This window comes from Erinaceus europaeus, chromosome 17 (genome assembly GCF_950295315.1).
Source record: "Erinaceus europaeus chromosome 17, mEriEur2.1, whole genome shotgun sequence".
Lineage (NCBI taxonomy): Eukaryota > Metazoa > Chordata > Mammalia > Eulipotyphla > Erinaceidae > Erinaceus > Erinaceus europaeus.
The window spans coordinates 62,339,252-62,365,417 of NC_080178.1; the positions used below are offsets into that span (position 1 = coordinate 62,339,252).

Sequence of the window (26,166 nt, forward strand, 5' to 3'; positions counted from 1 at the left end):
TGTTGATGTCATTGTTGTTAGATAGAACAGAGAGAAGTGGAGAGAGGAGGGGAAGCCAGAGAGGGGGAGAGAAAGAGAGACACCTGCAGACCTGCTTCACCCCCTGTGAAGCAACACCCCTACGGGTGGGGAGCCAGTGGCTCCAACTCTGGTCCTTGCACTTCGTGCCACATGCGCTTAACCCACTGCCCAGCTCCCGCAAAAAGTATTCATGCCTGAGATTCCCAAATTCAAACCACCACACCACCATAATCTCAGTGCCTCCACCCCCTTATTAAGGTCCCAGGTTCAATCCCCAGCCCTACTAAACATCAGAGCTAAGCAGTGCTCTGGTTTTTCTGTATCTTTCTCATTAAAAAGTAAATAAATAGGGGGCCGGGTGGTGGTGCACCTGGTTGAGTACACGTTACAGTGCTCAAGGACACGAGTTCAAGTCCCTAATTCTCACCTGCAGGGTTGGCTTTGCGAGTGGCGAAGCAGTGCTGCGGGTCTCTTTCTCTCTTCTGTCATCCCAACCCCCCTTGACTTGTCTCTACCCAATAAATAAAGATAATTAAACTTTTTATATTTTATTTATTTTTATTACTGAACAGAGACAGAGAGAAATTGGGAGGGGGAAATAGGGAGGGAGAAAGCAAGAGAGACACCTGCAATCCTACTTCACCACTTGTGAAATTTCCACCCTGTAGGTAGGGACCAGGGGCTTGAACCTAGGACCTTGAGCATTGTAATATGTGCACTTAACCAGGTGCGCCACCACCTGGCCCCAATTAAAAAAATTAAATAAATAAAATGTTTAAATATCAATAAATAAAAAGTTTAATGATATTTTTATTTTTTTTATATTTAAAAAAGGATGACATTAACAAAACCATAGGATAAGAGGGGTACAACTCCACACAGTTCTCACCATCAGATCTCCATATCCCATTCTCTCCCCTGATAGCTTTCCTATTCTTTATCCCTCTGGGAATATGGACCCAAGGTCATTGTGGGATGCAGAAGGTGGGTCTGGTTTCTGTAATTGCTTCCCCATTGAACATGGACCGACCAGTCAACACCCATGTTCAGCGGGGAAGCAATTACAGAAGCCAGACCTACCTTCTGCAACCCACAATGACCCTGGGCCCATGCTCCCAGAGGGATAGAGAATGGGAAAGCTATCAGGGGAGGGGGTGGGATATGGAGAATGGGTGGTGGGAATTGTACACCTCCTACCCTATGGTTTTGTTAATTCTTTCTTAAATAAAAATAAAAAAGAACATGGGCGTTGGCTGGTCAATCCATATTCCCAGCTTGCCTCTCTCCCTAGTAGATTGGGGCACTGGGGAAGCAGAGCTCCAAGACACATTGGTGGGGTTATCTGTCCAGGGAAGTCTAGTAGGCATCCTGCTAGCATCTGGAACCTGATGGCTGAAAAGTGAAGCATGCTGAGGTGGTACTCGGTGCGTATATTTTTAATTTTTAGTATCTTTATTTATTGGATAGAGACAGGCAGAAATCAAGAGGGGAGGGGCCGATAGAAAGGAAGAGACAACTACAACCCTGCTTCATCACTTGCAAACCTTTCCCCCTGCAGGTGAGGACCAAGGGCTCAAACCCAAGTTCTTGCACATTGTAGTGTGTGCACTCAACCAGGTGCGCCACCACCCAGCCCCAGTAACAAATATTTTGTAGAGGTCTAAAATACAAGGGTACAAGAAGAATCAGTGTGGCACACAGTTGGGCTGCTAAAAGACTTAAAACATAATTGATTGATTTTGATGAGAAATAGACCAGAGCACTGCCCAGCTCTGGTTTATAGTGGCACTAGGAGTTTAATCTGAGACCTCAGAGCCTCAAGCGTGAAAGTCTTTTGCATAACCATTATACTTGTTAACCCAGCCTTTTTTTTTTTTTAAGCAAATCTATAATCTCAACTGGTTCTTGAAGTCAAGAAAAAGCCTTGGGGCCTGGAGGTACCACATCTCGTTAAACACACCATTATGTGGAAAAATTTGGGTTCAAGCCCCAACTCCTCCAGGGGGAAGCTATGAGCAGTGAAGTGGTGCTGCAGGTGTCTCTCTTCCTCATTGTCTTTCAGTTTCTATCTATCCAAGGAAATGAAAAAAAAAATTTTTTTTCTAAGCCTCAAGAGATGATTGCAGTTTGAAATCTCAAAATGGGGTTTATACCTAGTAGTTATCCTCTTCTCAATTATAATAAACATTTTATAGCCATGTATCAACAACTGTACTATAAACCATTAGCCCCCCGCCCAATAAAATGATTTGGGAAAAAACGTTTTGTATTTTGGGGTGTAAAGAGCCTTCAAACTCTCAAAAAGTTACATCATCTTAAACCATTAAGACAATTTTAGACACTTAGTCTTAAGTCTTAAGGAATGAAACTTGCCCAAGGCCAAACATTAAATAAAACTGAAACAATCCAGGTCTCTCATGTCTCACTTGAGAACCAATCTTTTCCCCTACTCCAAATATACTCCACTCTTAGGATAGTGGAAAAAATGAAAATAAACAAAACATTTAGACTCTGAAACATTCTGCAGCTATTAAAAATGAGTTTGACTTATATACACTAACAGGCAAAGTACTTAAGCAATACTCTTATAAGAAAAAAATGCTACAGAACACAGTTGAATATAATTGTTTTTCAAAGACTTGCTTAATGTATATGAGAGATAAGAGAACTGTTCTGGCATATGCAGTGCTAGTGATCAAACATGCCAGAAATGTGCTCCATCCTAAGTAACCATCTTGGCTACCCAAATTCAATGATTTTTAAAACATAAAAAGTATGTTATGGCATATGTAAAGAAAAAAGGTAGACATGGCGTATATTGTGGAAATGGTTAGCCATTGTCTATAGCTGAAAACATTGGAAAACCTGTGTTAAATGGTTGTTATTGTCAAAAAAATTTTACATATACACACAGTGTGTGTATTCCAACTGCATTTTCAAAAGGTCCAAGTAGCCAACAGAATTATCAACTAACAAAAGTCCAAGTGTGCATGTGCATGTGTGCTGGAAGAGAGAACACTAGCATTAAATGACTTACCCACGGTTTACAGGAATAAAGAGCACAGAATCCAAGGCTTCAACTTCCCCTCCAATGACAATTTATAGTAATCTACTTAAGTGAGAACCCAGTAAATGGCCATTATTAATATTTTTCTCTTATGTATGTCATAATTTGCATATTTATTTCTCTTCCCCCATAGAGGCATTTCACACCTTCCCAATATTAAAAGAACTGGAGCTCGCATTTAATGGCATCAAAACAGTCTACGTGAAATATGGAGACTTTAAGTCACTGGAAGTAAGTTGGAGGTAGGGAGTGTTTGGTGCCCCCTGTCCCACTGTAAGGAATGGGTCTAGAATTTGCTACTGATTTTGACTCTTGGCTCTCTGGGCCATTACTTCTAGACTCTTGCTTCTGGACTGGCCTTTGAGGAGGGTGACAGTGTTAGTGGTGCTGATGTTGGTAGTGGCAGTGGTGGTAGCAACAGTACCAAGTAGATGTTTTTATCTCACATTTGAGGCTGTGGTACATGATCTTAGAAAATAAATGCCAAAGGTCACATTGATAGGTATCTGTGCAGAAAAGGATGTTTCAACAGAGTATTTTAGAGTTTCAGGCATGGATCAGGATCCAGTGGGGGGGTTGAACTGTGGAGGTTAAGGGCTACAGTGGAGTGGACCAGCTGAACTAGAAGCATTGTAAACTGACTCCAGAAACCCAGACTGATCTCAGAGAATCATATTGGCCCCAATATACTGAGCTAAGGCAGATTGCAGACCTAGCTGATAGACTCTTAAGAATAGGGTGAAATAGGGAGTCGGGCGGTAGCACAGTGGGTTAAGCGCAGGTGGCGCAAAGCGCAAGGACCGGCCTAAGGATCCGGGTTCCAGCCCCCGGCTCCCCACCTGCAGGGGAGTCACCTCACAGGCAGTGAAGCAGGTCTGCAGGTGTCTATCTTTCTCTCCCCCCTGTCTTCCCCTCCTCTCTCCATTTCTCTCTGTTCTATCCAATAACAACCACATCAATAACAACAACAATAATAACTACAACAACAATAAAAAAAGACAAGGGCAACAAAAGGGAAAATTAATTAATTAATTAATTTTTAAAAAAAAAAAGAATAGGGTGAAATAGGGAGTTGGGCAGTAGTGCACCGGATTAAGCCCATGTGGCGCAAAGCGCAAGGATCGAGGTAAGAATCCCAGTTTGAGCCCCCGCTTCCCCACCTGCAGGGGAGTCGCTTCACAGGCAGTGAAGCAGGTCTGCAGGTGTCCATCTTTCTCTCCCCCTCTGTCTTCCCCTCCTCTCTCCATTTCTCTCTGTTCTATCCAACAACAGCAACACCAACAACAATAATAGCTACAACAATAAGAAAGGGCAACAAAAAGGAAATAAGTAAATAAATATTAAAGAAAACATAAAAAAAAATAACAGCCTCAGGCTCCATTGGCAGAATTCTTTACTCTATTTAATTAATTTATATCAGGGTCATTTCTTGGTCTATGCTCACGACACCAACTGAATGACAAATTAATTCAACTGTTATGCCTTATTTATAAAATAGAGCTCATAATAGTATATATCTATTTCTCAGGACCATTCTGAGCATTAGTGAGTCAATACTTAAAAGGTACTTGGAACAATGCCTGATACAAAATACTGAGTATTAAAAAATACTGAGTATCACTATCAACTCTTAACCAGTAGTTCTCAAAGACAAGTAGTATAGACAAGAAACAAAACTGTTAGTAGTTAAGACCTTAAAACTTGCTGCTTCATTTTTCCATCAAAACTAGGAATACATTTTTTCACATCTTCTTCTTTTATTGAAAAAAAATTAGAAAATGGTAACTAATATAAGGCAAAAATAAAATCAATCAACAAGGAAAAACAAGTGGAAAACAAACAATATAAAACTGCAAATGTCATTGGCATCTTTAATTGATTAGGAGCACAAAATGTAACAGGCAGATGTTTTAAACAAATTAAGAACCTGTGGTTTGCCTCCCCACTCCCACAACTTTTCCCACATCAGATAAACATACAGCCACAAAAATGGTGTGTCAGTGAATGTTGTCATACACTAGAAGTTGTATCCTGAATTAAGGGGAAAAGCTGTTGAAACAGACATTAACACAATCAAGTTAGCAACAGGTTAACAGTTTAAAAAACAAAATCATGTCTTCAAATGTTACATGGCACAAAGTTATATACTACATACATAAAGTACTGCAAGGTGTGAAGGGAGTTTATATAGCTTTTTGCAAAAATGCTTTTCCAGAAAAGCAAACTGAAACGATGCAATCAGCAGACTAAGGAGGCTACAGCTACATACCAGAGCAACATCTCCTATCTGAGCTAGAAAATTCTATTTATCCATAATGGTCTAAAATTTCATGACAAAACAGGGATTTTTAAAACATTTCTTACTTTATCCATTTCAAGTTCTGTCTCTTCCCCTCTCACTCCATAATTCAGCATGTACCAGCAGAAAGATGGCTGCTTTTAGAAGGCCTATTTTATTTTTCTTTCTGTGGCAAGACTATCATGGAGCCTGGATATTTCAGGCTCATAGGCATCCATGACTAGTGTCCCACTATGGTCAAAAAACTTTGCAATGGACTTGGTGAACTCAGCTTCTCGCTGCTGCTTCGTCCTCCCGCTGATGAAGGTCAGCTTCAGAGTGTACTTGTCATCAAACCTAAGACAACAAATAAAAAAACAAACATAGAATCAACCAGTAACATAGCACCGAGTGTTTTAAAAGAACTAGACTAAGGTAGTTTTCACTACACTGCTGATGTAGGGAACACACAGGTCTATACTTTCAAAATACCAAAACACTAACCAGAGTCTAACTGCCTTCAAGATTGAAGTTTAGGCTAGAGACACAGCTCATCAAGTAGAGTGCCTGCAGCGCCGTGCACATGACTAAGGTTCAAGCTCTGGCACCACATTGGAGGGCCAATGACAACAGAAGAAGCTGGGTGTCTCCTATTGTCCCTTGAATGAAAAAAAGGACCCTAAGTAATAAAACATGCACATGGTTTCATATGGTCATGGGACCTCGTTTCCAAAAAAAAAAAAGTTCTAATTCACAGGCCATGTCTCTCCTGGTTTAATTATATGTACCTCTTTACTTAATCAGACTGGTAAACTGCTCACCTCTGGACTTCACAGTTGTTATGTAAAATGGCTTAAATGAAGGACAAAAGACCTAGATTTTAGATACATTAATTTGTAGATGGTTACTTGCATTCAAAGTCAAATAGGAAAAAAGTCAAATAGAAAACTGAGATAAAAAAAAAATACTTCAAAAAAAAAAAACCTAAAATGGGGTGGGAAGTGGGAGTCTGAACCTAGGTCCTTGAGCCTTGTAACATGTACACTCAACCACATAATCCACCACCACCACCACCACACAATGCCCACCCTCCCCCCTTTTTAAACAGAGCACTGCTCATGTATAATGGTGTAGAGGATTGAACTTGGGACTCTGGAGTCTCAGGAATGAAACTCTTACATAATCCTTATACTATCTCCCCAACCAACAGACTTCTGATTGCTTCAATCTTCTCAACAACAAAAGAAAGTGATAGAGAGGCTAGAGAAATTTGTTCAACTAGCAGAGCACTGGACTTGTATCCCTGAAGTTTCTAATTCACTCCCCAGTGCTATGTGTACTGAAGTGATGCGGGAAAAGAGGGGCTGGACATTAGCACACATGGAGAGAACACCCATTACAATGTGCAAGGATGCAGGTTCAAGCCCCCAGTCCCCTCTTACAGAGGGGATGGATTCAGAAGTGAAACTGTGATGCAGGTCTTTCTCCTCCCCCTTTCCCTCTCAATTTCTGTTTCTATTCAAAATGAATAAATATATATTAAAAAAAAAAGAAGAAGAAAGAAAGAAAAGAGAAAAAGAAAAAAAACTCACATGCTACAATGTGCAAGGACTTGGGTTCAAGCCCCCAGTCCCATCAGTAGGGGGAAAGCTTAATTTTAAAAAAGTTAATTAAAAAAACACAAAGAAAACAAGATAATCAGAAGAGGATAATCTAATTATCCTGATTATCTAAGGCCAAAGTACTAGAATAAATATCTATTTGAAACTAAAATTATCAAGACTTAAAAAAAAAAAAAAAAAAGCCATGTCAGAGAGTGCTCCTTTCAAAGAAGTGGGTCTGCATTTAACTGCAATGAGAAAGAACAGGTGGCATGTTTTTTCTCCCCAGGCACCAACCCTGTTACAGCTGGTAAAAATCATTGGGGACTATGAAAAAATCAGAACATTCGTACATTGCTACAGGAATTTTTAAATGGTGCAACTGTATTAGAAAACAGGCTGGCAATTCTTCAAGCAATTAAAAAACAGCAAATAACCAAACCAATTCATCTCCTAGGCATGTTACCTGAGAAATAAAAAGAGTTTATATGCACAAAAATCCATACAGCAGGGATGGGGAATGCCTGTGGTATTCTTTTTCACAGCAACATTAAGTGCTAATGTTTAAGTCAATAATTTTGTATGACCCATGAATGATGTTATAAATATACAAGTGCATCTTGGTAGGAAAAAAAAAAAGGCTCCTGACCCGTCATACAGAAATGTTTCTAACAGAACTATTCAACAAGTCTAAACGTATAAACAACTAAATGTCCACTGACATCACTTACACTCAACCAATGATCACTATAATTGGTATCTATTTTTTTAGTGAGTTAAAATTTATTAAAAGAAAAAGAATTAAGAGTATGCTTATTTAGGAAACAGTATAAGCCCCTCAAAGGGGAGGGGAGTAATTTCTGAAAAGGAGCAAAAAGGCTGTTACTGGCATCTTGCTAACAACTTTTTGGATCACTTTTTCCTCCATTAAAGTGTGAATAGATTACATAATATACCAAAAGCCACATCCAAATCAGAAAGAGAAGAGCTGGAATTTGAAGCCAGTTCTGGATACCTTTGGTGTCTGCTACACAAAGCTATAGTCCCTGCTGGTCAGACTCAACTGTGCTGCTCTGGATCATACAATGCACTGCTCCAGGGCTCCCCAACTGAAAAGACTGAATACACAACCATGAAAGACATAAGGCCAAGTGCAACTCTGAGTCTCCATTGCTACTACCCTCAGAATCTGGAGCAGCAACAGGGAGGGAAAAAAAAAAAAAAAAAGAAAGACATAAGGAGCAGATGAGGTTCTTCAGAGATAATTGGCTTCATATCTTTGCCCTTTATCGTTCCATATTCTAACTGATTCAATTAAATGAACAAAAACAAAGCACTTTATGCCCCTCTATCCACAGAGCATACCTGTGACTATGCAATCTCAGAGGTACAGAGCTAGGAAAAACCTCATGGAGTGTTCACACCCCTTTATTTACTGTACAGGACTAGCAACGTAATCTGTATAGGTCTTGCTGATAATGAACCCATGCTCAGGGAAAATTTAACAACCAAAATATGAGGACAGTCATACCTTTTGAGACTAGAAGATAGTTGCCAAATATCATCAGGATCCATCCCAGTAGGGTCCTTCCTGTGGGCCACAAGAAAAATGCTCTTCTCCTTATATGAGGTATATATGGTCAGGATTCCCATCATCACAAAATACGTTCAAATAAAGTTAAGGGGAAAACACACAAATATACATGTAAAAGAAAAATAACACAAATCAACAAGCAAGATATATTAAGAACTTTCCTGAGATAATCCTGAAGAAGATAGTTCTGTCTTGCTTCAGGTAGAAGCAACTGAAGATAAATCAATGGGGGCCAGGCAGAGGGGCAACTGGTTAAGTGCTCATATTACAGTGCGCAAGGACCCAGGTTCAAAACCCTGGTCCCCACTTGCAGGAGGAAAGTTCTGTGAGTTTTGAAGCAAGACTACAGGTGTCTCTCTGTCTCTCTCCCTCACCCATCTCAATTTCTGTCTCTAATCAGTAATAAATTAATTTTTTAAGATTTTATTTATGAGAAAGATAGGAGGAGAGAAAGAACCAGACATCACTCTGGCACATGTGCTGCTGGGGATCAAACTCAGGACCTCATGCTTGAGAGTCCAAAGCTTTACCACTGCGCCACCTCCAGGACCACACAATAAATTATTTCTTTTAAAGTTTAAGAAAAGATGGATTTTTTTTTTAAAGTGGTATATAGATGGTTTCATTCATATATGAAATCTTGACTAATGAAACAATGAAACTTAAAAACAAATAGTTACCAAACTATCTTTTAGACTTTTTTGTTTATAATGGTGGTGTGGGGGAACTGAACCTGGAACTATGGAGCCTCAGGTGTGAGAATCTGTTTGCATAACCATTATACTATCTACTCTCACCCTCTTTTAGACTTCATAAGAACTATGGTGATTGGGGTTTTGAGAGTGGGGTTTGGAGGAGTCAGGTGCACAGGACTCTGGCAGTGAGCATGTTGAATTACACACAAATGTGTGGATGTAAAAACATAAAACCAGAAAATGACAGGCACTGTCGAGGTTGTAGAGAAACAGGAACTTTGTTATACTGTTGGTAGGAATGCAAATTGGTGTAGCCCCTTTGAAAGATTTAAAAATGGAATTACCTTATGATCCAGCAACAGCATTCTTTGACAATTATCCAAAGGATACTCAAACACTAATTTGAAAGGGTATATACAACCCCATATTCATAGCTGCATTATTCACAATAGCTGAAGACTGGAAGGAGCCTATATGCCCATCAACAGACAACAGGCTAAAGAAGTTATGGGACATATGTGCCAGGAAATACTACTCTGCTATCAAAAATGATGATATTGTGTCCTTTGACACACAAAGATGGAACTGGAGATGATTATGCTTAGGGAAATAAAAGATGAAAGACAACTGCCAGATGGTTTTACTCATGTGTAGAATTTAGAGAACTGATACACAAAAGCTTACAAGCAAACTGTTTCTAAAACTTGTGAGAACAATGGTGGATATCTTTGGGAGATAGTGAGGGTATTACAAATAATATAGGGAATTGCCAATCATTCAGCTCTTAGGCCAAGACCAACAGGTGTTAAAATACCCCAAGAATTAAAGAGTGCTTTATTTAGAGATTTAGAGAGTGGGTTTAGTTTGTATTAGAGTGCTAAATGTGTTCATTGAGAATATAGCTATTTAGAAAGAGTGTTTGTGTGGCCATATAAAGAGTTAAAAACGTTTCATTTAAAAGAGTGCCCCCAAGTTGTGATTGCTTAGAATATTAAGATATGTTTAAGTATCACCTATGTTATGTTGTGCTTAAATATTTTCTAGAGTGCTATACTAAATAATAGTAAAGGTATGAGTATTATATTAAATATAGTGCTGTTTGTTCTAAGAATTCCAGAAATAGAGTAGCATACATAGATAAGGGACCGATATTTTTGGAAAGGTGCTAGAGCCTACTTCAGCATCCACAGATAACAACCTACTTTCCAAGAGAGGTGCTAGAGTCTGCTCTTCCCTTACTGGGAAGGATGCCAGGCCTGCTCTCTGAACCAACATGCCCAAGTGGTGGTCCTATCACAACCAGCCTTCTAGAAATCTGGACCATTCCTTGGAATTCCCCATCTATAAATAACTAATCACTCCTGACATTCACTTCTGTAATCAGTGCTTACAGCAAACCCCACCAGATTTAGGGTATCAATAATAAATGGTGGTCACAATCAGGGCCTTGGGTTCCCAGTGCTAACTGGACTCTTGGCCTGGCCAAAATAAACTACTTTCATCTTCAACCACCTGCAGCTCCAGTCTCTTCCACAATTTGCAGAGTACTACCAGATCAGAGAAGATTCCTTATCATTAGGAGGGTGGGGACACAAAACTTTGGTGATGGGTGTAGTGTGGAACTAGATACTGCAATCTTTAATTATTGTAACCCACTATTAAGTAACAAATGGGGGAATCTTGTCAGGAAATTTAGAGATGGCACTTACACATTCAGTGTCTAGCAGATAAAGACATGTATAATGATAGTTATTACTATTATTTAGAAAGTGGGCAAGATTCTAAAATTGGAAAAGATGCTGTTTTGCTTTAAACAAATACCCAAATGAAATTCCATAGTTTGTTCTCTCGTGGGGTCATAAGTTGATATCATCATTCAAAGTTCACTGAACTCCTTTGGAAACTGTCTCCACAATCTCTGGGACATTCTATTGACCTGCCTTAAGAGGAAAAAAAAAAAGGGGACCAAGGATGTGGCTCAGTGACAGAATATATGCATTGCACACAGGGCGTTCTGGGTTTGATCCACAGCACCACTTAAAGACAAGACAAAAATAAACAGAACATAATAAACAGTGGAGTGTTGCTCTAGTGTTTCTCTCCCACAATTAGAAACTGTTAATACTGGCAGAAGGGGGCACGGGGAGCACTAGGGGGAAGTTGGGGACCTAAATCTCTATAAATGCACTAATACCTACCTTGAGGAAAGGGAGGAAATGTACCCTCATAGCAAGTAATCCTGTAAGCCAACATTACCACAATAAAATGATACTGAAGTTACTTTAAAAAAAAAAAAATCAGTCTATCTTTTTCTCTCCCCCCCGTCCCATCTTCCCCTCCTCTCTCCATTTTTTTGTCCTATCCAACAACAATGACATCAATAACAACAATAACTACAACAATAAAACAAGGGCCAAAAAAAAATCAATATTGGAATGATTTATCTGTACTGAAAGGAATCAAGGTGTCAACTCCAGGGACAATGATTTGGGACCAATTAGACATTCTTTGCTAAGTTGTTAACTGCCCCTGAAGAACAAAAAAAAATGTCAGAGCGGAATTTTGAGAAACATTTTAGATAGCAATAGCATTGATTTAAAAAAATTTTGAAAAGTAAAGTGACCACAATATGCCACCAAGCTAGAGAACCTGGAAGAAATGGACGATTTCCTGGATACCTACGAACTTCCAAAATTAAATAAAGAGGAACTAGATAGTATGAACAAGTCCATCACAGCTAATGAAATTGAAACAGTTATCAAAAAACTTGCCAAGAATAAAAGTCCTGGACCAGATGGTTTTACAAATGAATTCTACAAAACCTTCAAAGAAGAACTAATACCTCTACTTTTTAAAGTCTTCCAAAAGATTGAAGACACTGGAATACTCCCTTCCAGCTTCTATGACGTCAACATCACTCTGATACCAAAAGCAGACAGGGACACAACCAAAAAAGAAAATTACAGAGATATCCTTGATGAACATAGATGCTAAAATACTGAACAAAATTCTAGCCAATTGGATACAGCAGTATATTAAAAAGGCTCTTCATCAGGACCAAGTGGGGTTTATACCAGGGATGCAAGGTTGGTTTAAATACGTAAATCAATCGACACAATCCACCACATCAATAATAAAAAAAAAAAGACCAAAAAGCACATGGTCATATCAATAGATGCAGAGAAAGCCTTTGACAAAATACAACATCCCTTTATGATCAAAACACTACAAATAATGGGAATAGATGGAAAATTCCTCAAGATAGTAGTCTATATATAACAAGCCTACAGCCAACATCATACTCAATGGTGAAAAACTGGAAGCATTTCCCCTCAGATCAGGTACTAGACACAGTTGCCCACTATCACCATGACTATTCAACATAGTGTTGGAAGTTCTTGCCATAGCAATCAGGCACGAGCAAGGAATTAAAGGCATACAGATTGGAAGAGAAGAAGTCAAACTCTTCCTATTTGTAGACAACATGATAGTATACACAGAAAAACCTAAAGAATCCAGCAAGAAGCTTTTGGAAATCATCAGGCAATACAGTAAGGTGTCAGGCTACAAAATTAACATACAAAAGTCAGTGGCATTCCTCTATGCAAACACCAAGTTAGAAGAAATTGAAATCCAGAAATCAGTTCCTTTTACTATAGCAACAAAAACAATAAAATATCTAGGAGTAAACCTAGCCAAAGAAGTGAAAGACTTGTATACTGAAAATTATGAGTCACTACTCAAGGAAACTGAGAAAGACACAAAGAAGTGGAAAGATATTCCATGTTCATGGGTTGGAAGAATTAACATCATCAAAATGAATATACTACCCTGAGCCATATACACAATTAATGCTATCCCCCCATCAAGATACCAAACACATATTTTAGGAGAATAGAACAAATGCTACAAATGTTTATCTGGAACCAGAAAAGACCTAGAATTGCCAAAACAATCTTGAGAAGAACAGAACTGGAGGAATCACACCCCCACATCTCAAATTGTATTATAGGGCTATTGTAATCAAAACTGCTTGGTACTGGAACATGAATAGACACACTGCCCAGTGGAATACAACTGAGAACCCAGAACTAAGCCCCCACACCTATGGACATCTAATCTTTTTTTTGTTTGTTTTTGTTTTTTTACCAGAATGCTGCTCAGCTCTGACTTATGGTGGTACAGGGGACTGAACCTGGGATTTTGGAATCTCAGGCATGAAAGTCTCTTTGCATAACCATTATGCTTCCCCCCCCCCAGTTTCTGATTTTCTTTCTTTTTTTTTTTTTTTAATATATTTATTCCCTTTTGTTGCCCTAGTTATTTCATTGTTGTAGTTATTATTGCTGTTGTCATTGTTGGATAGGACAGAAAGAAATGGAGAGAGGAGGGGAAGACAGAGAGGGAGAGAGAAAGATAAGACACCTACAGACCTGCTTCACCGCTTGTGATGCGATTCCCTTGCAGGTGGGTTGCTGGGGATTCGAACCAGGATCCTTATGCCGGTCCTTGAGCTTTGCACCACGTGAGCTTAACCTGCTACGTTAACACCCTACTCCCAGACATCTAATCTTTGACAAAGGTGCCCAGACTATTAAATGGGGAAAACAGTCTCTTCAACAAATGGTGTTGGAAAAAATGGGTTGAAACATGCAGAAGAATGAAATTGAACCATTATATTTCACCAAATACAAAATTAAATTCCAAGTGGATCAAGGACTTGGATGTTAGACCAGAAACTATCAGATACTTAGAGGAAACATTTGAAAGACATCTTCAGTGAAATGAATCCAATTACTAAGAAGACTAAGACAAGCATAAACCTATGGGACTACATCAAATTAAAAAGCTTCTGCACAGCAAAAGAAACTAATACGCAAACCAAGAGACCCCTCACAGAATAGAAGAAGATCTTTACATGCCATACATCAGACAAGAGTTTAATAACCAAAATATATAAAGAGCTTGCCAAACTCAACAACAAGAAAACAAATAACTCCATCCAAATATGGGAAGAGGACATGGACAGAATATTCACCACAGAAGAGATCCAAAAGGCCGAGAAGTACATGAAAAAATGTTCCAAGTCTTTGTCAGAGAAATGCAAATAAAGACAATGATATACCACTTCACTCCTATGAGAATGTCATACATCAAAAAAGGTAACAGCAGCAAATGCTAGAGAGGGTGTGGGGTCAAAGGAACCCTCCTGCACTGCTGGTGGGAATGTCAATTGGTCTAATCTTTGTGGAGAACAGTCTGGAGAACTCTTAGAAGGCTAGAAATGGACCTACCCTATGATCCTGCAATTCCTCTCCTGGGGATAGCTCCTAAGGAAGCCAACACACCCATCCAAAAAGATCTGTGTACACATATATTCTTGGCAGCACAATTTGTAATAGCCAAAACCTGGAAGCAACTCAGGTGTTCAACAACAGATGAGTGGCTGAGCAAGTTGTGGTATATATATATATATATATATATACACACACACACACACACACACAATGGAATACTACTGAGCTATAAAAAATGGTGACTTCACCGTTTTCAGCCAATCTTGGATGGACCTTGAAAAATTCATGTTAAGTGAAATAAGTCAGAAACAGAAGGATGAATATGGGATGATCTCACTCTCAGGTAGAAGTTGAAAAACAAGATCAGAAGAGAAAACACAAGTAGAACCAGAACTGGAGTTGGCGTATTGTGTATTGCATCAAGAGTGGGTGGGTGGGTGGGGAGAATACAGCTCCGAAAAGGATGACAGAGGACCTAGTGGGGGTTGTATTGTTATATGGAAAACTGAGAAATGTTATGCATGTACAAACTATTGTATTTACTGTTGACTTTAAAACATTAATCTTCCAATAAAGAAATTAAAAAAAAAGTAAAGTGGCCATTAAAAGGATGTTTTAAATAACTAGTTTAAGGCTAGCATATAGCAGCCACTCAGTAGCACTATGTGGCTATAAAGAAATAAGGTGCATGTATATTCTTTAAGTTTGCTTGTTTTAACCAAAGCACTGCTCAGCCCTGGATTTTTTTTTTTTTAATATTTACTTATTTATTCCCTTTTGTTGCCCTTGTTTTTTATTGTTGTAGTTATTACTGTTGTTGTCGTTGTTGGATAGGACAGAGAGAAATGGAGAGAGAAGACAGAGAGGAGAGAAAGATAAACACCTGCAGACCTGCTTCACTGCCTGTAAAGCAACTCCCCTGCAGGTAGGGAGCTGGGGGCTCAAACCGGGATCCTTATGCAGCTCCTTGTGCCACCTGCGCTTAAACCGCTGCGCTACCATCCGACTCCCCAGCCCTGGATTTTGCTGATGTGGGAACTTAACCTAGGACTTTGGAGGCATGAGAGTCTCTTTACATAACCACTATGCTATCTATACCTACCCCATCTATAAATTCTTTAGCCCCATCCCCCCAATATTCCCAGTGGCCATTTTTATTCCTTTTTCTCCTTTTTTTTTTCCCCCTTTTTTCTGACAGGAGAGACCTACAGCACTGGCCTACCATTAATGAGGCTCCCCCACCACCCCTTACTTATAGGGACTGAGAGCCTGAACATACGTCCTCACACATAGTGATGTGTGCACTTTACTTGGTGTACCACCACTCAGCACCACATCTGTCTATGCTAATATGGAAAGTAATCCAACATTTTTTTTTAAATTTTTTCCGCTTTTGTTGCCCTTGTTTTTTTTTTTTAATTGTTGTAGTTATTGATATCGTCATTGTTGGATAGGACAGAGAGAAATGGAGAGAGGAGGGGAAGACAGAGAGGGGGAGAGAAAGTGAGACACCTGCAGACCTGCTTCATCGCTGTTAAGCAACCCCCTGTAGGTAGGGAGCCAGGGGCTCGAACTGGGATCCTTAATGCTGGTCCTTGTGCTTCGCACTACCTGCACTTAACCCGATGCGCTACCGCCCGACCCCCAACACCTAACATTTTTAAGTTAAAGAGAATACTGATTAAAATGGGGTAACTGTGGATTAGGAATAGTAAGAAAACTGAACATGTGTAACTTTTCAAAAAGAAATAACTAACTTGTATAGATAACAAATGTGTTTACCAATCATAAAAGAAATAAAGGAAAGCCAGAGCTGCCAATGTAGCAAATATATCAAATCTCCCATCAGTCTTTACATTTCTGATTGTGTTATCCATAAGTGAACAATAGTCATACAGTCTCAACACTTTTTGCCAGTACAAAATCACAAAACACCTTGGATTTCAAACTCAGGTTCTTACCTCTTGGATAAAGCTCTTAATTCCATTTTATATAAACCACACCTTCCCTTGGCTCAGTACTCAACCCAGTCCCTCAGCTTCCAACGAAATGAAATCATATAAGATATGAACCTTCCATATCTGACCTTTTCCCAATATCCTGAAATTAGAGGTTTTGAAACAGCCCCGTCTAATGGGGAAAGTTATGAACTAGAAATGAGAAGAGCCCGATCTCACTAGTACTGTGTTTTGTTATTAAATGCTCACACCTGTATTATAATAATTTCTACATCAACAGCTAAACAGAATTAACCATATAGAAGCCAAAATATCAATGACTACCACATAAATTTACAGATAACTACAGCTCATAATGTTAATTCTAACAAAACTCTTCAATTTTGTAGACAGGGACAAGTATCAGAAATATTTTTTAAATCACCACTAGAAAACAAACCTGAATAATTAAAGGATATGATATGACACACAAAGCCAAAACGGGCTTGGATTCTGGAAAAGGATGCATATAATCCCAAATCAATGCCACTATGGCAAAGAAACAGGAGATGGTACAGATGGCGAGGCGACCATCAATCAGACCAAAATTCTCCACATACTTGTACTTTTCCAGAAGTACCTAGTAAAAATAAAAGAGAAATAAATCAAGCAGACAGGTATACAAATTCCCAGTTCTTGCTTTTACCCTTACATTCCATGATAAAAGTTATTCTTTAACTTTTTAAATAAAAATTTATATTTTTATAAATTACCAAAGAGCTTTCTGTATATTTTGAACAACTCCCAAACTACCCAAACAGTTCTCACCAACCAAGATTTTACCACATAAAGAAAAGATAAAAAAAACAAAACAAAAAAAACCCCTCAAGCTATGTACAAAAGGTTTCAAGGAAAAGTTTTATCAAATTCCTTTAACTTTTTAAATAATCCTCAACTTTTTCCCTAGGAAAACACTAACATTTTCTTTGCCCCTTTAAAATGGAGAGAGAACCAATCATGATAGAATGTCCTACAGTCTCTAATCTTCTCAGCTAGAGATAAATAACTCTCAAAAACAGTAGATTACCAGCTTAAAATGAGAGTTGGGAGAAGCCTGATATAGTTAACATTTATGTTTTGACATATATTTTTTCTAACTTATGGCTCAGCGCCTGCACTACAAATCCACTGCTCCTGTGGCCTTTTTTTTTTTTTTTTTTTTGGATAGCACAAAGAGAAATTGAAAGGAGGGGTAAGATAGAAAGGGAGAGATAAAGATAGACACCTGAAGACTTACTTCACCACTTGTAAAACAACACCCTTGCAGGTGGGGAGCTGTGGGCTTGAACCAAGGTCCTTGTGCTTCTTACTATGTGAGCTTAATCCAGTGCAACACCACCGAGCCCCGTTAGCTCAATTTCTAACACTGAAAATCAAGTTGATTTCAAGCCACAGAAGAAAATGGCCCTGCAGCAGATGGGCCATCGCTGTGTACCCACAAATAGATCCCCCACCTCAAGACAGTACCTTTTTGGCAGAATCATCCAAAGAATTTTTCACAGCTGATCCATCCCATTTGTCTATTTTTACAGGTTTATCATCAATCTTCCACTGTAAAGCAAACAGAAGAGTTGTGAGTCAAGGAGCATGGCATGTTGCTGAAAGTGAAATAAGGCTACTTAAAAGTACCTTTGTTTTACTTGTTTTTGTTTTTTTATCTTCTGATGCTGGACTGCTGTAAAGTCAAAAACACTAAAAAAAAAACAAAAATGCAATGAAATCAAACTGGCTCACCATCTAGCAGTATGCATATGATAAGTTAGTGGTTGCCATGCTGAATCTAAATCTAACAAACTCCAAACTAGTATACAAGTCCCATCACTGTCTTACCCAAGTGAGGACAGAGGGGAAAAAAAAAAAATCCAATTGTTAATCCTTTTATTCTGTGACCACAAAACACAGAAAATAATACCCATGAACTCTCAGACATTAATAAAAATGAGGGTCTTGGGGCTGGGCAGTGTTGCACCCACTTAAGCATATTACTAAATACATATTACCAAGTACAAGGACCCAGGTTTGAGTCCCTACTCCCCACCTGCAGGGGGATGCTTCACAAGTGGTGGAGAAGGTCTGCAGGTGTATATATCATTCTCTCCCCCTCCTCTCAGTTTCTCTTTCTTAATTAAAATTAGAAAAAAAAAATGAGGGTCTTGTAATACATACTTTACCAGTATGTCTTTTTTATTGCATTTATTTCATTATTTATTTTTTAATGAAAGAGAAGCAGAGAGAACCACTACTCAGCTCTGGATTAAGACTGTATTGAGGGCTGAACCTAGGACCACAGAGTCTCAGGCATTAAAGTCTTTTGCATAACCACTATGCTGAGTCCCCCCAGCCCACTATATGGTTTTTTTAATGTAGATTTATGATCTTACTTTTTTTTTTTTAAAGAATTTATTTATTTATTTATTTTACCAGAGCACTGCTTAGCTCTGGTTTATAATGGTGTGGGGAATTGAATCTGGGACTCTGGAGCCCAGGCATGAGAGTCTGTTTGCACACTCATTATACTATCCACCCCGCTAACCAGTATGTCTTAAGTATAGAAAACCAGAGCATTCAGTGTAGTCTGTTAGAATATTTTGAATTAAAAACCAAGTCCTACATCATTAGACTCTAGGCAACCCTGACTTCAGTTGCCCACTCTATACTGATTAAGAAAGATTCCCAATTTTTTAATTTTATTTATTTATTTATTTATTTATTTATGCCTCAAGGGTTATCGCTGGGGCTCAGTGCCTGGACTACAATACACTGCTCCTGGAGGCAATTTTTCCCATTTTTGTTGCCCTTGTTGCTGTTATTATTGTTACTGCTGTTGTTGTTGCCGGCTAGGACAGAGAAATTGGGAGAGAAGGGGAAGACAGAGGGGGGGAAGAAAGACAGACACCTGCAGACCTGCTTCACCGCTTGTGAAGTGATGCCCCTGCAGGTAGGGAGCCTTGGCCTTCAACTGGGAATCCTTAAGGCGTTCCTTGTGCTTCGCACCATGTGCACTTAACCTGCTGCTACCGCCGGCCCCCAGATTCCCAAATTCTGTGCTCTTCAGAGAAAAGTGATTTTTCTCATATTGGTAGTAAAAGTTTAAACTGGCACAAATCTGCAGAAGACAATTTACTTACTACTTTGGATTAGACTTCCTAACTCTGGGAATTTTCCCATATTTGCCTATGCAAGTAATAAACAAGGTTCCCACTGCAGTAGCATTAATTATAGTAAAAACCTGGAAGTAGGGGCCTGGTTCTAGAGTCTACACTCTCAACTAAGATATAAAAGCTGTACTTCATGGCCAGACCGAACCCAGTCAGGAGATCCAGGTACCAGTTTAAAAGGTCTGGATATAACTTCTAAGCAGCCTGATTTAGTATCTCTGGCCAGAAGAGAGAAATTCAGGTATGAATTTAACAGCCACTGGAAAGCATGTTTTAATACCATGTATTGATCCAAAATATATTAAACAAGCAATTTTCCTTTATAGCCTGCTATGCAGAATAAAATTGGTTGTTGTATTTGAGGAAAAATAATGTACTACAATGATCTAAGTTATTTTGTAATGAAGGGTGGAAATTATATTTGCATACCTATTTTTAAGACTAAGATTCTAGAATTGCTTTGTTCTTAAAGTCAGTTTCATAGAAGAAAACATCTGTTTAAGGAAAACTAGAAGCATATTTGCATTTTTTTCACATTTTTATGACAAGTGAAACTAACTACAGCTGTAGAAAAAAAAAAAATTCTCCAAAACTTAAGACAAATCAAATTAAACAGATTGTAAAGTGACATCATCTTAATCCCAGAGCAAAAGCCTCTCTTTTCAGATCCTGCTGCACTAAGAATAACATTCTTCCCCATGTTCTCTTCCACGTAACCCTTAGTTTTCAAACAATTAGAAGCACTTCCTCCCTGTAAGGCTGCTTCTGAAGATCAAGATGGCAGATCCAAATATTTTTCTCTGCTAAAATCAATGTTGCAAGCACTTGTTCTTTATAGATCCCTATGACAAGAACTCCTCATAAGAAACTGGACAAATACAAATATGGTAGAAAAAGATGATTATTTTGGTGGTAGGAACTGTATAGAATTATATTCTTGTTATCTTACAATCTTGTTAGTCATTATTAAATCACTAAGTAAAAAAAGAAGAATGAAAGGATGGTTAGTGCTCCTTTGTGAGGTCTTTTATCTATTTCTGCTATTACTCATCACTTTACCGTTCTATTTGTTTAGTCTTTTACAAAGAACATTTACCTCTATCATGCAATTTAATACAACAAACTTCTAATACACTTCCACATTGACTGCATAAGGAAATTTAAGTTCAGTAATACCATATGACTCATTCAAGGCCATGTAGTTCTTAACATGCTGCACAAGAATACAAACTTTCTTTTCTTACTAAGCCCTACATTTTAGTATGGTACATGGCCTTGTTAGAAGTTTCTACCTCCAAATTTTTTAAATAATTTTCCCAAAACCACTTTACACTGTCTCAAGAATCTACAACAGTTTCCTATTTCAAACAATCCATACCCCCCACCTGATTTTACCTGACAGTTCTCTCAGAGATCTGTCCATTCAACTCACTACCTGAGAAACATCAGGAATCATCTATGTACCTTGCTGAAGAACTATGTACTTGTTAAGCCTTCCCTCCCTCTCTCCCAAAATAAAGTCCCAGTTCGACTGTTAGATCAAAAGCCTCTTCCTGGGGCACTCACCCCTTATGGATTAGATCTTAAGGATCATGCTCTCTCTCATTTGAACTTCTGTAAAAATACATATCTAAATATACCACATACTTTTTTTTTTTTTTTTTTAAACCAAAGCACTGCTCAGCTCTGGCTTATGGTGGTGCTAGGGATTGAACCTGGGTCGTTTGGTGCCTCAAGTATGAAAGTCCTTTTGCATAGCCATTATGTTATCTCTCTCACACACATACATACACCATATACTTTAACAAAATATTTATTAATGAGAGAGGGGTAGGAGGAGGGTGGAGGCACACCACAGCATCATCACTCTGGAACACGTGATACAGGAAATCAAACTCAGGACCTCACTCATACAAGTCTAGCACTCTACAGCTGAGCCACATTCCCTGCTACATAGTTTCATGTTTAGCACCCTATGTTCACCTATACTAAGTATTCTAACAGTAGAATCTTGACTTACTCCTGCGTCATTACATATATGTATTAGACACCAAAGGTACAAAGGTATTATCTCAAAATATTCGCCTCAATATTTCAGATGAAGAAAGGGAAGCTTAGGAGTCCGGCGGCAATGCAGCGGGTTAAGCGCAGGTGGCGCAAAGTGCAAGGACCAGCGTTAAGAATCCCGGTTGGAGCCCCCGGCTCCCCACCTGCAGGAGCGTCCCTTCACAGGCGGTGAAGCAGGTCTGCAGGTGTCTGTCTTTCACTCCCCCTCTCTGTCTTCCCCTCCTCTCTCCATTTCTCTCTGTCCTATCTAACAACGACGACATCAACAATAATAACTACAACAACAATAATAAACAAGGAAAACAAAAAGGGAAAAATAAATATAAATAAATATTTTTTAAAAAGAAAGGGAAGCTTAATGAGATTAACTGATTTACCAGTCCTCATGCGGCTTGAAAACAACAGAAACTACTTCAAAGAACAAATCAAGTAATTCCCAAATCTAGGTTCTTTTAAATACATAATGACATTATATACTTTCCAGCAACTAGTGAACGATTAGAAGAATGCCAGTGGAAAGTGCAGTCAAAGAGGCAGAATGAGCACAGGTTGTGAACTGTTCACTCGGTAGGAGTCATGAAAATGACCATCAATTGCCAATAGTGTCACTCTACCTGCCCAGCCCCCAGAACATGTTTCTATTTCTTAAAAGGCTGAAGAGTAGAGGACTGCCCGAACACACCCCTCACCCATCAATAGTGATCATATATTCATTTCCATCTTTTTAAATTTTGGATATAGAGAGAAATTGAGAGGGAAGGGGGATGAAGAGAGGAAGAGAGACCCCTACAGCCCTGTGTCACTGCGCATGAAGCTTCCCCCTGCAAGTGGGGACCAGAGGCTTGAACCCAGTCCTTGCAACTAGAATGTGTGTGCTTACCCAGTTCCATATATTTATTTCTTAAGCACCTACCATGTGTTAAGCATGAATTGAAACCTATTTTCGATTAAAAAGTTTGAAAGTTTGACTTATTTACTAGAGAAGTCATGCCTAAAATTTCTAATCAAAGTAGCCTAGAGTTCTACAATGCAAGAACTGAAAGGGACTTCAGGGTAAGGCTAAATTCATCATTTTACAGATGACAGAGAATACAACGTATTTCAAGATCACATAGCTAACGAGAGTCAGAAATAATACTAGAATTCTTATCTCCACACAACTGTGTCTTCCAAGATGCTATGCAAAGAAAGGGTAATAACCTTGTTGCTAGGGCTGCAATTAAAAAAAGGGGGGGGCTGGGAGTGGGGCTGTAGCGCAGCGGGTTAAGCGCAGGTGGCGCAAAGCACAAGGACCGGCATAAGGATCCCGGTTCGAACCCCGGCTCCCCACCTGCAGGGGAGTCGCTTCACAGGCGGTGAAGCAGGTCTGCAGGTGTCTATCTTTCTCTCGCCCTCTCTGTCTTCCCCTCCTCTCTCCATTTCTCTCTGTCCTATCCAACAACGACAACAACAATAATAACTACAACAATAAAACAACAAGGGCAACAAAAGGGAATAAATATTAAAAAAAGGGGGGGGTTGAATAGGCGACGGAGTAAGAGGTAAACATCAGAGGGCAGCAGGGTCATAAATCCCATCCACATACAGCATTTAGTGGCAGGCCAAGGGGGGGAAGAGGCAAGAGGGTAGAGAAGGAAAAGGACAATCAATAAATCCTACAGTCTCCCTGTGAGTCCAGTAAGAGGGGGAGCAATAAATACTAAATAATTTCAGCATTCCGGGTTATGATAAAATGCCTAGATATCTCAGTATGCAGGCCAACTAGCAACTTTGGAATCTGCAGAAGCATGCAGTGGTGGTGGCTGGAAGTTTGGGGCTATTGACTTCTTTTTTTTTTTAAATATTTATTTATTTATTCCCTTTTGTTGCCCTTGTTGTAGTTATTATTGTTGTTGTTGGATAGGACAGAGAGAAATGGAGAGAGGAGGGGAAGACAGAGAGGGGGAGAGAAAGATAGACACCTGCAAACCTGCTTCATCGCCTGTGAAGTGACTCCCCTGGCAGGTGGGGAGCCGGGGGCTTGAACCGGGATCCTTGAGCTTGGCGCCACCTGCACTTAACCCGCTGCGCTACCGCCCGACTCCCATTGGGGCTATTGACTTTTAAGGAGATGCGTTCATGCCTCCAGGTTTCTGAGCTTCCAATCAGTGGAGCGGGCCCACGAAACAACAGCAACCCCACAAAGGAAGAAAGGGAAGGGGGAGACGATGGCCGAGATGAAATGTGGAAATAACCTATTTATCAATAGCTACGGTGACTCGAGTTAACGACGAGAAACGCTTCTAAGAAGGAAAGCCCTAAAGAGGAAAGAGCCCCAGTTTGAGTTGGAGACACCACAATCTGCAAGCGCTGGTGGGGTTTCCGTAGTGGAACAGAGAACAACCCACCCTGCAGAGAAGCCGCTGAAAACGGGGGCGGGGATGAGAAGGTAGACTCGCCGCTTCCCGGGTCTCTCTAGTCCCCGACTGTTCCCGCAAGAACCTGATCCTCACCTTGTCCAACAAGCCGCTGCGGCTACTGCCTGTCCCGCAGCTGGAACCACCGCCAGAACCACCACCGCCAGAACCACCACCACTCCGGCCGCCCTGTGCAGCCGCCGCCATCTTGTCCGCCACAGTGTCTCCCTCCCCTCCGACTTGTCTAAAGGCGATTGGCTGACGCTGGGGGCGTGACGCGTCGCGCGGGCTCTTTCAGGATCCGTAGACTAGACTCGCTGACGCGAGGTTGCCGGCGGAAGTGGCCGCGGGGCTTGTCGGGACTTGTAGTGGTTAGACTCTCCGGCCGCCGGTTGCTGCCTTCCGTGTCAGCGGTCGCGTCGCGGTTACTAGGTGCTGAAGAAGCTTGTAGCCGGCGTCACCGTGGAGCGGTTTAGAGATTCACGGGAGGGTCGCAGGCGTTCTTCCCGCCTGACCGGGGCGTCGCCTTTGCGGACACCCCGGCAGAGGAAGAGACGCCGAAGGCAGGTGCGATTCGAAATTTGATTTACTCAAAGGATTAAGAGTGCCCACCACCACCACCCCCGTCTGAAGTAGCTTCCGCAGTGGAGTCCGCTTCTCCTGGCCTAGACCAGATACAGCACTGACAGCGGCTGTCATCTTGGCTGTTAGGTTATGTTTTAATGTTATATTAAACTCACATTTACTAGGTGATAACTGTCCTCTTGGCCATGTGCTGAGGCTCCTCTCCCCTCCCCTCCCCTCACCTCCCTAACTCATCCTTGGCATATGAGGAAACTAAGGAATGGCCTGTATTCGAACCGGATTTGGAAGCCTGGATTTTCCTTTATTTTATTTTACTCTATTATTTTTAATGAAGAAGAGATATAGGATATATAGACAGAGATGCAGACAAGACCAGAGCACCGCTTAGCTCTGGCTTAGGTGGTGCTGGGGATTGAAACTGGACCTTGGTGCCTCAGGCATGCGAGTTTTATGTATAACCATTATTTTGTCTCCCGAGACCGGAAGCCAGGATTTTCGTTTGTTTCTGTGTCTCCCCGCTCGAACCTCCCATCCAAATTCTGCAGTACTGTTGCTGGTATAACCTGAGACTCAAACCTAAAAAATAAATAAATAAATAAATAAATCTCAACAGCTTAGGCAATAAACAGGATTTTTTTTTTTTTTTGTTTCCATAGTTATTGCTGGGGCTTGGTGCCTGCACCACGAATCCATGCTCCTGAAGGCTATTTTTCCCGTTTTGTTGCCCTTGTTGTTGTTTTTATCGTAGTGGTGGTTATTATTATTGTTATTGGTGACGTTGTTGTTGGATAGGACAGAGAGGGGGAGAGAAAGACAGACACCTACAGACCTGCTTCACCACTTGTGAAGCGACTCCCCTGCGGGTGAGGAGCCAGGGATCCTTATGCCGGTCCTTGCACTTTGCGCTTAACCCCCTGAACTGCTGCCCGACCCCAAGCAGGATTTTTAAAAGTGAGAAATGGAAAGGCTGGTCTGAGAAGATATTACAGACTTCTAGAAACTTTGGCTTTCTCAAAATGTCTTTTTTTTTTTTAAAGATTTTTATTAATGAGAAAGATAGAAGGAGAGAAAGAAGGAACCTGATATCACCCTGGTACATGATCTGCCAGGTACTGAACTCAGGACCTCATGCTTGAGAGTCCAATGCTTTACCCACTGCACCACCTCGGGGACCACCCTCAATATGTCTCACCTATTCATTAGAGAAGATTAAGTTAGACGTATCTGGAGTGTCTCACCTGCTGTTTCAGGTGCTCCCTGGTCCGCCTACATTCAAAACTGGCCTGACCCACAGAACATTTGTCAGTTTTTTCAAGACCAACACGTGTAATTGCTAGACATGTGAAGAGCAAAAATAGAATGTGTAACACTCACGGAGCTGTGTGTATTTAGAATGTGATAGTATTCAAG

The 26,166-nt window shown here is 40.1% G+C and overlaps 2 protein-coding genes across 3 annotated transcripts in view; one reads left to right on the plus strand and one right to left on the minus strand.

The window, feature by feature from the left end:
- Nucleotides 1–3,168: 3,168 nt before the first annotated feature.
- XRRA1 (X-ray radiation resistance associated 1) overlaps nt 3,169–26,166 on the plus strand; it is a 78,966-nt gene continuing 55,968 nt past the window's right edge. The window contains exon 1 of one of the 2 annotated variants that reach the window (XM_060176829.1): nt 3,169–3,319. The gene's annotated coding sequence lies outside the window, so the exon portion shown is untranslated. Of the gene's footprint in view, nt 3,320–24,543; nt 24,739–26,166 lie in introns of those variants that run through there. The other variant, XM_007520266.2, reaches the window with a different exon arrangement.
- Nucleotides 4,936–24,416, minus strand: SPCS2 (signal peptidase complex subunit 2). Its single transcript, XM_007520237.3, has 5 exons — nt 24,268–24,416; nt 18,018–18,101; nt 16,970–17,130; nt 8,499–8,633; nt 4,936–5,723 (listed from the first exon to the last, which is right to left on the minus strand). The coding sequence occupies exons 1-5, from the start codon at nt 24,376–24,378 to the stop codon at nt 5,537–5,539; spliced, it is 678 nt and encodes a 225-aa protein (XP_007520299.1). The 5' UTR covers nt 24,379–24,416; the 3' UTR covers nt 4,936–5,536.

Bases quoted from the DNA above. Each gene is read 5' to 3' on its own strand.
- SPCS2 (XM_007520237.3), bottom strand. From the start codon at position 24,378: ATGGCGGCGGCTGCACAGGGCGGCCGGAGTGGTGGTGGTTCTGGCGGT. The intron at 17,131-18,017 runs GTACTGTCTTGA...TATTTTTACTAG, and splicing joins TGGATGATTCTGCCAAAAAG to GTACTTCTGGAAAAGTACAA. The intron at 5,724-8,498 runs GTATGACTGTCC...TTGTTGTCTTAG, and splicing joins CTATCTTCTAGTCTCAAAAG to GTTTGATGACAAGTACACTC.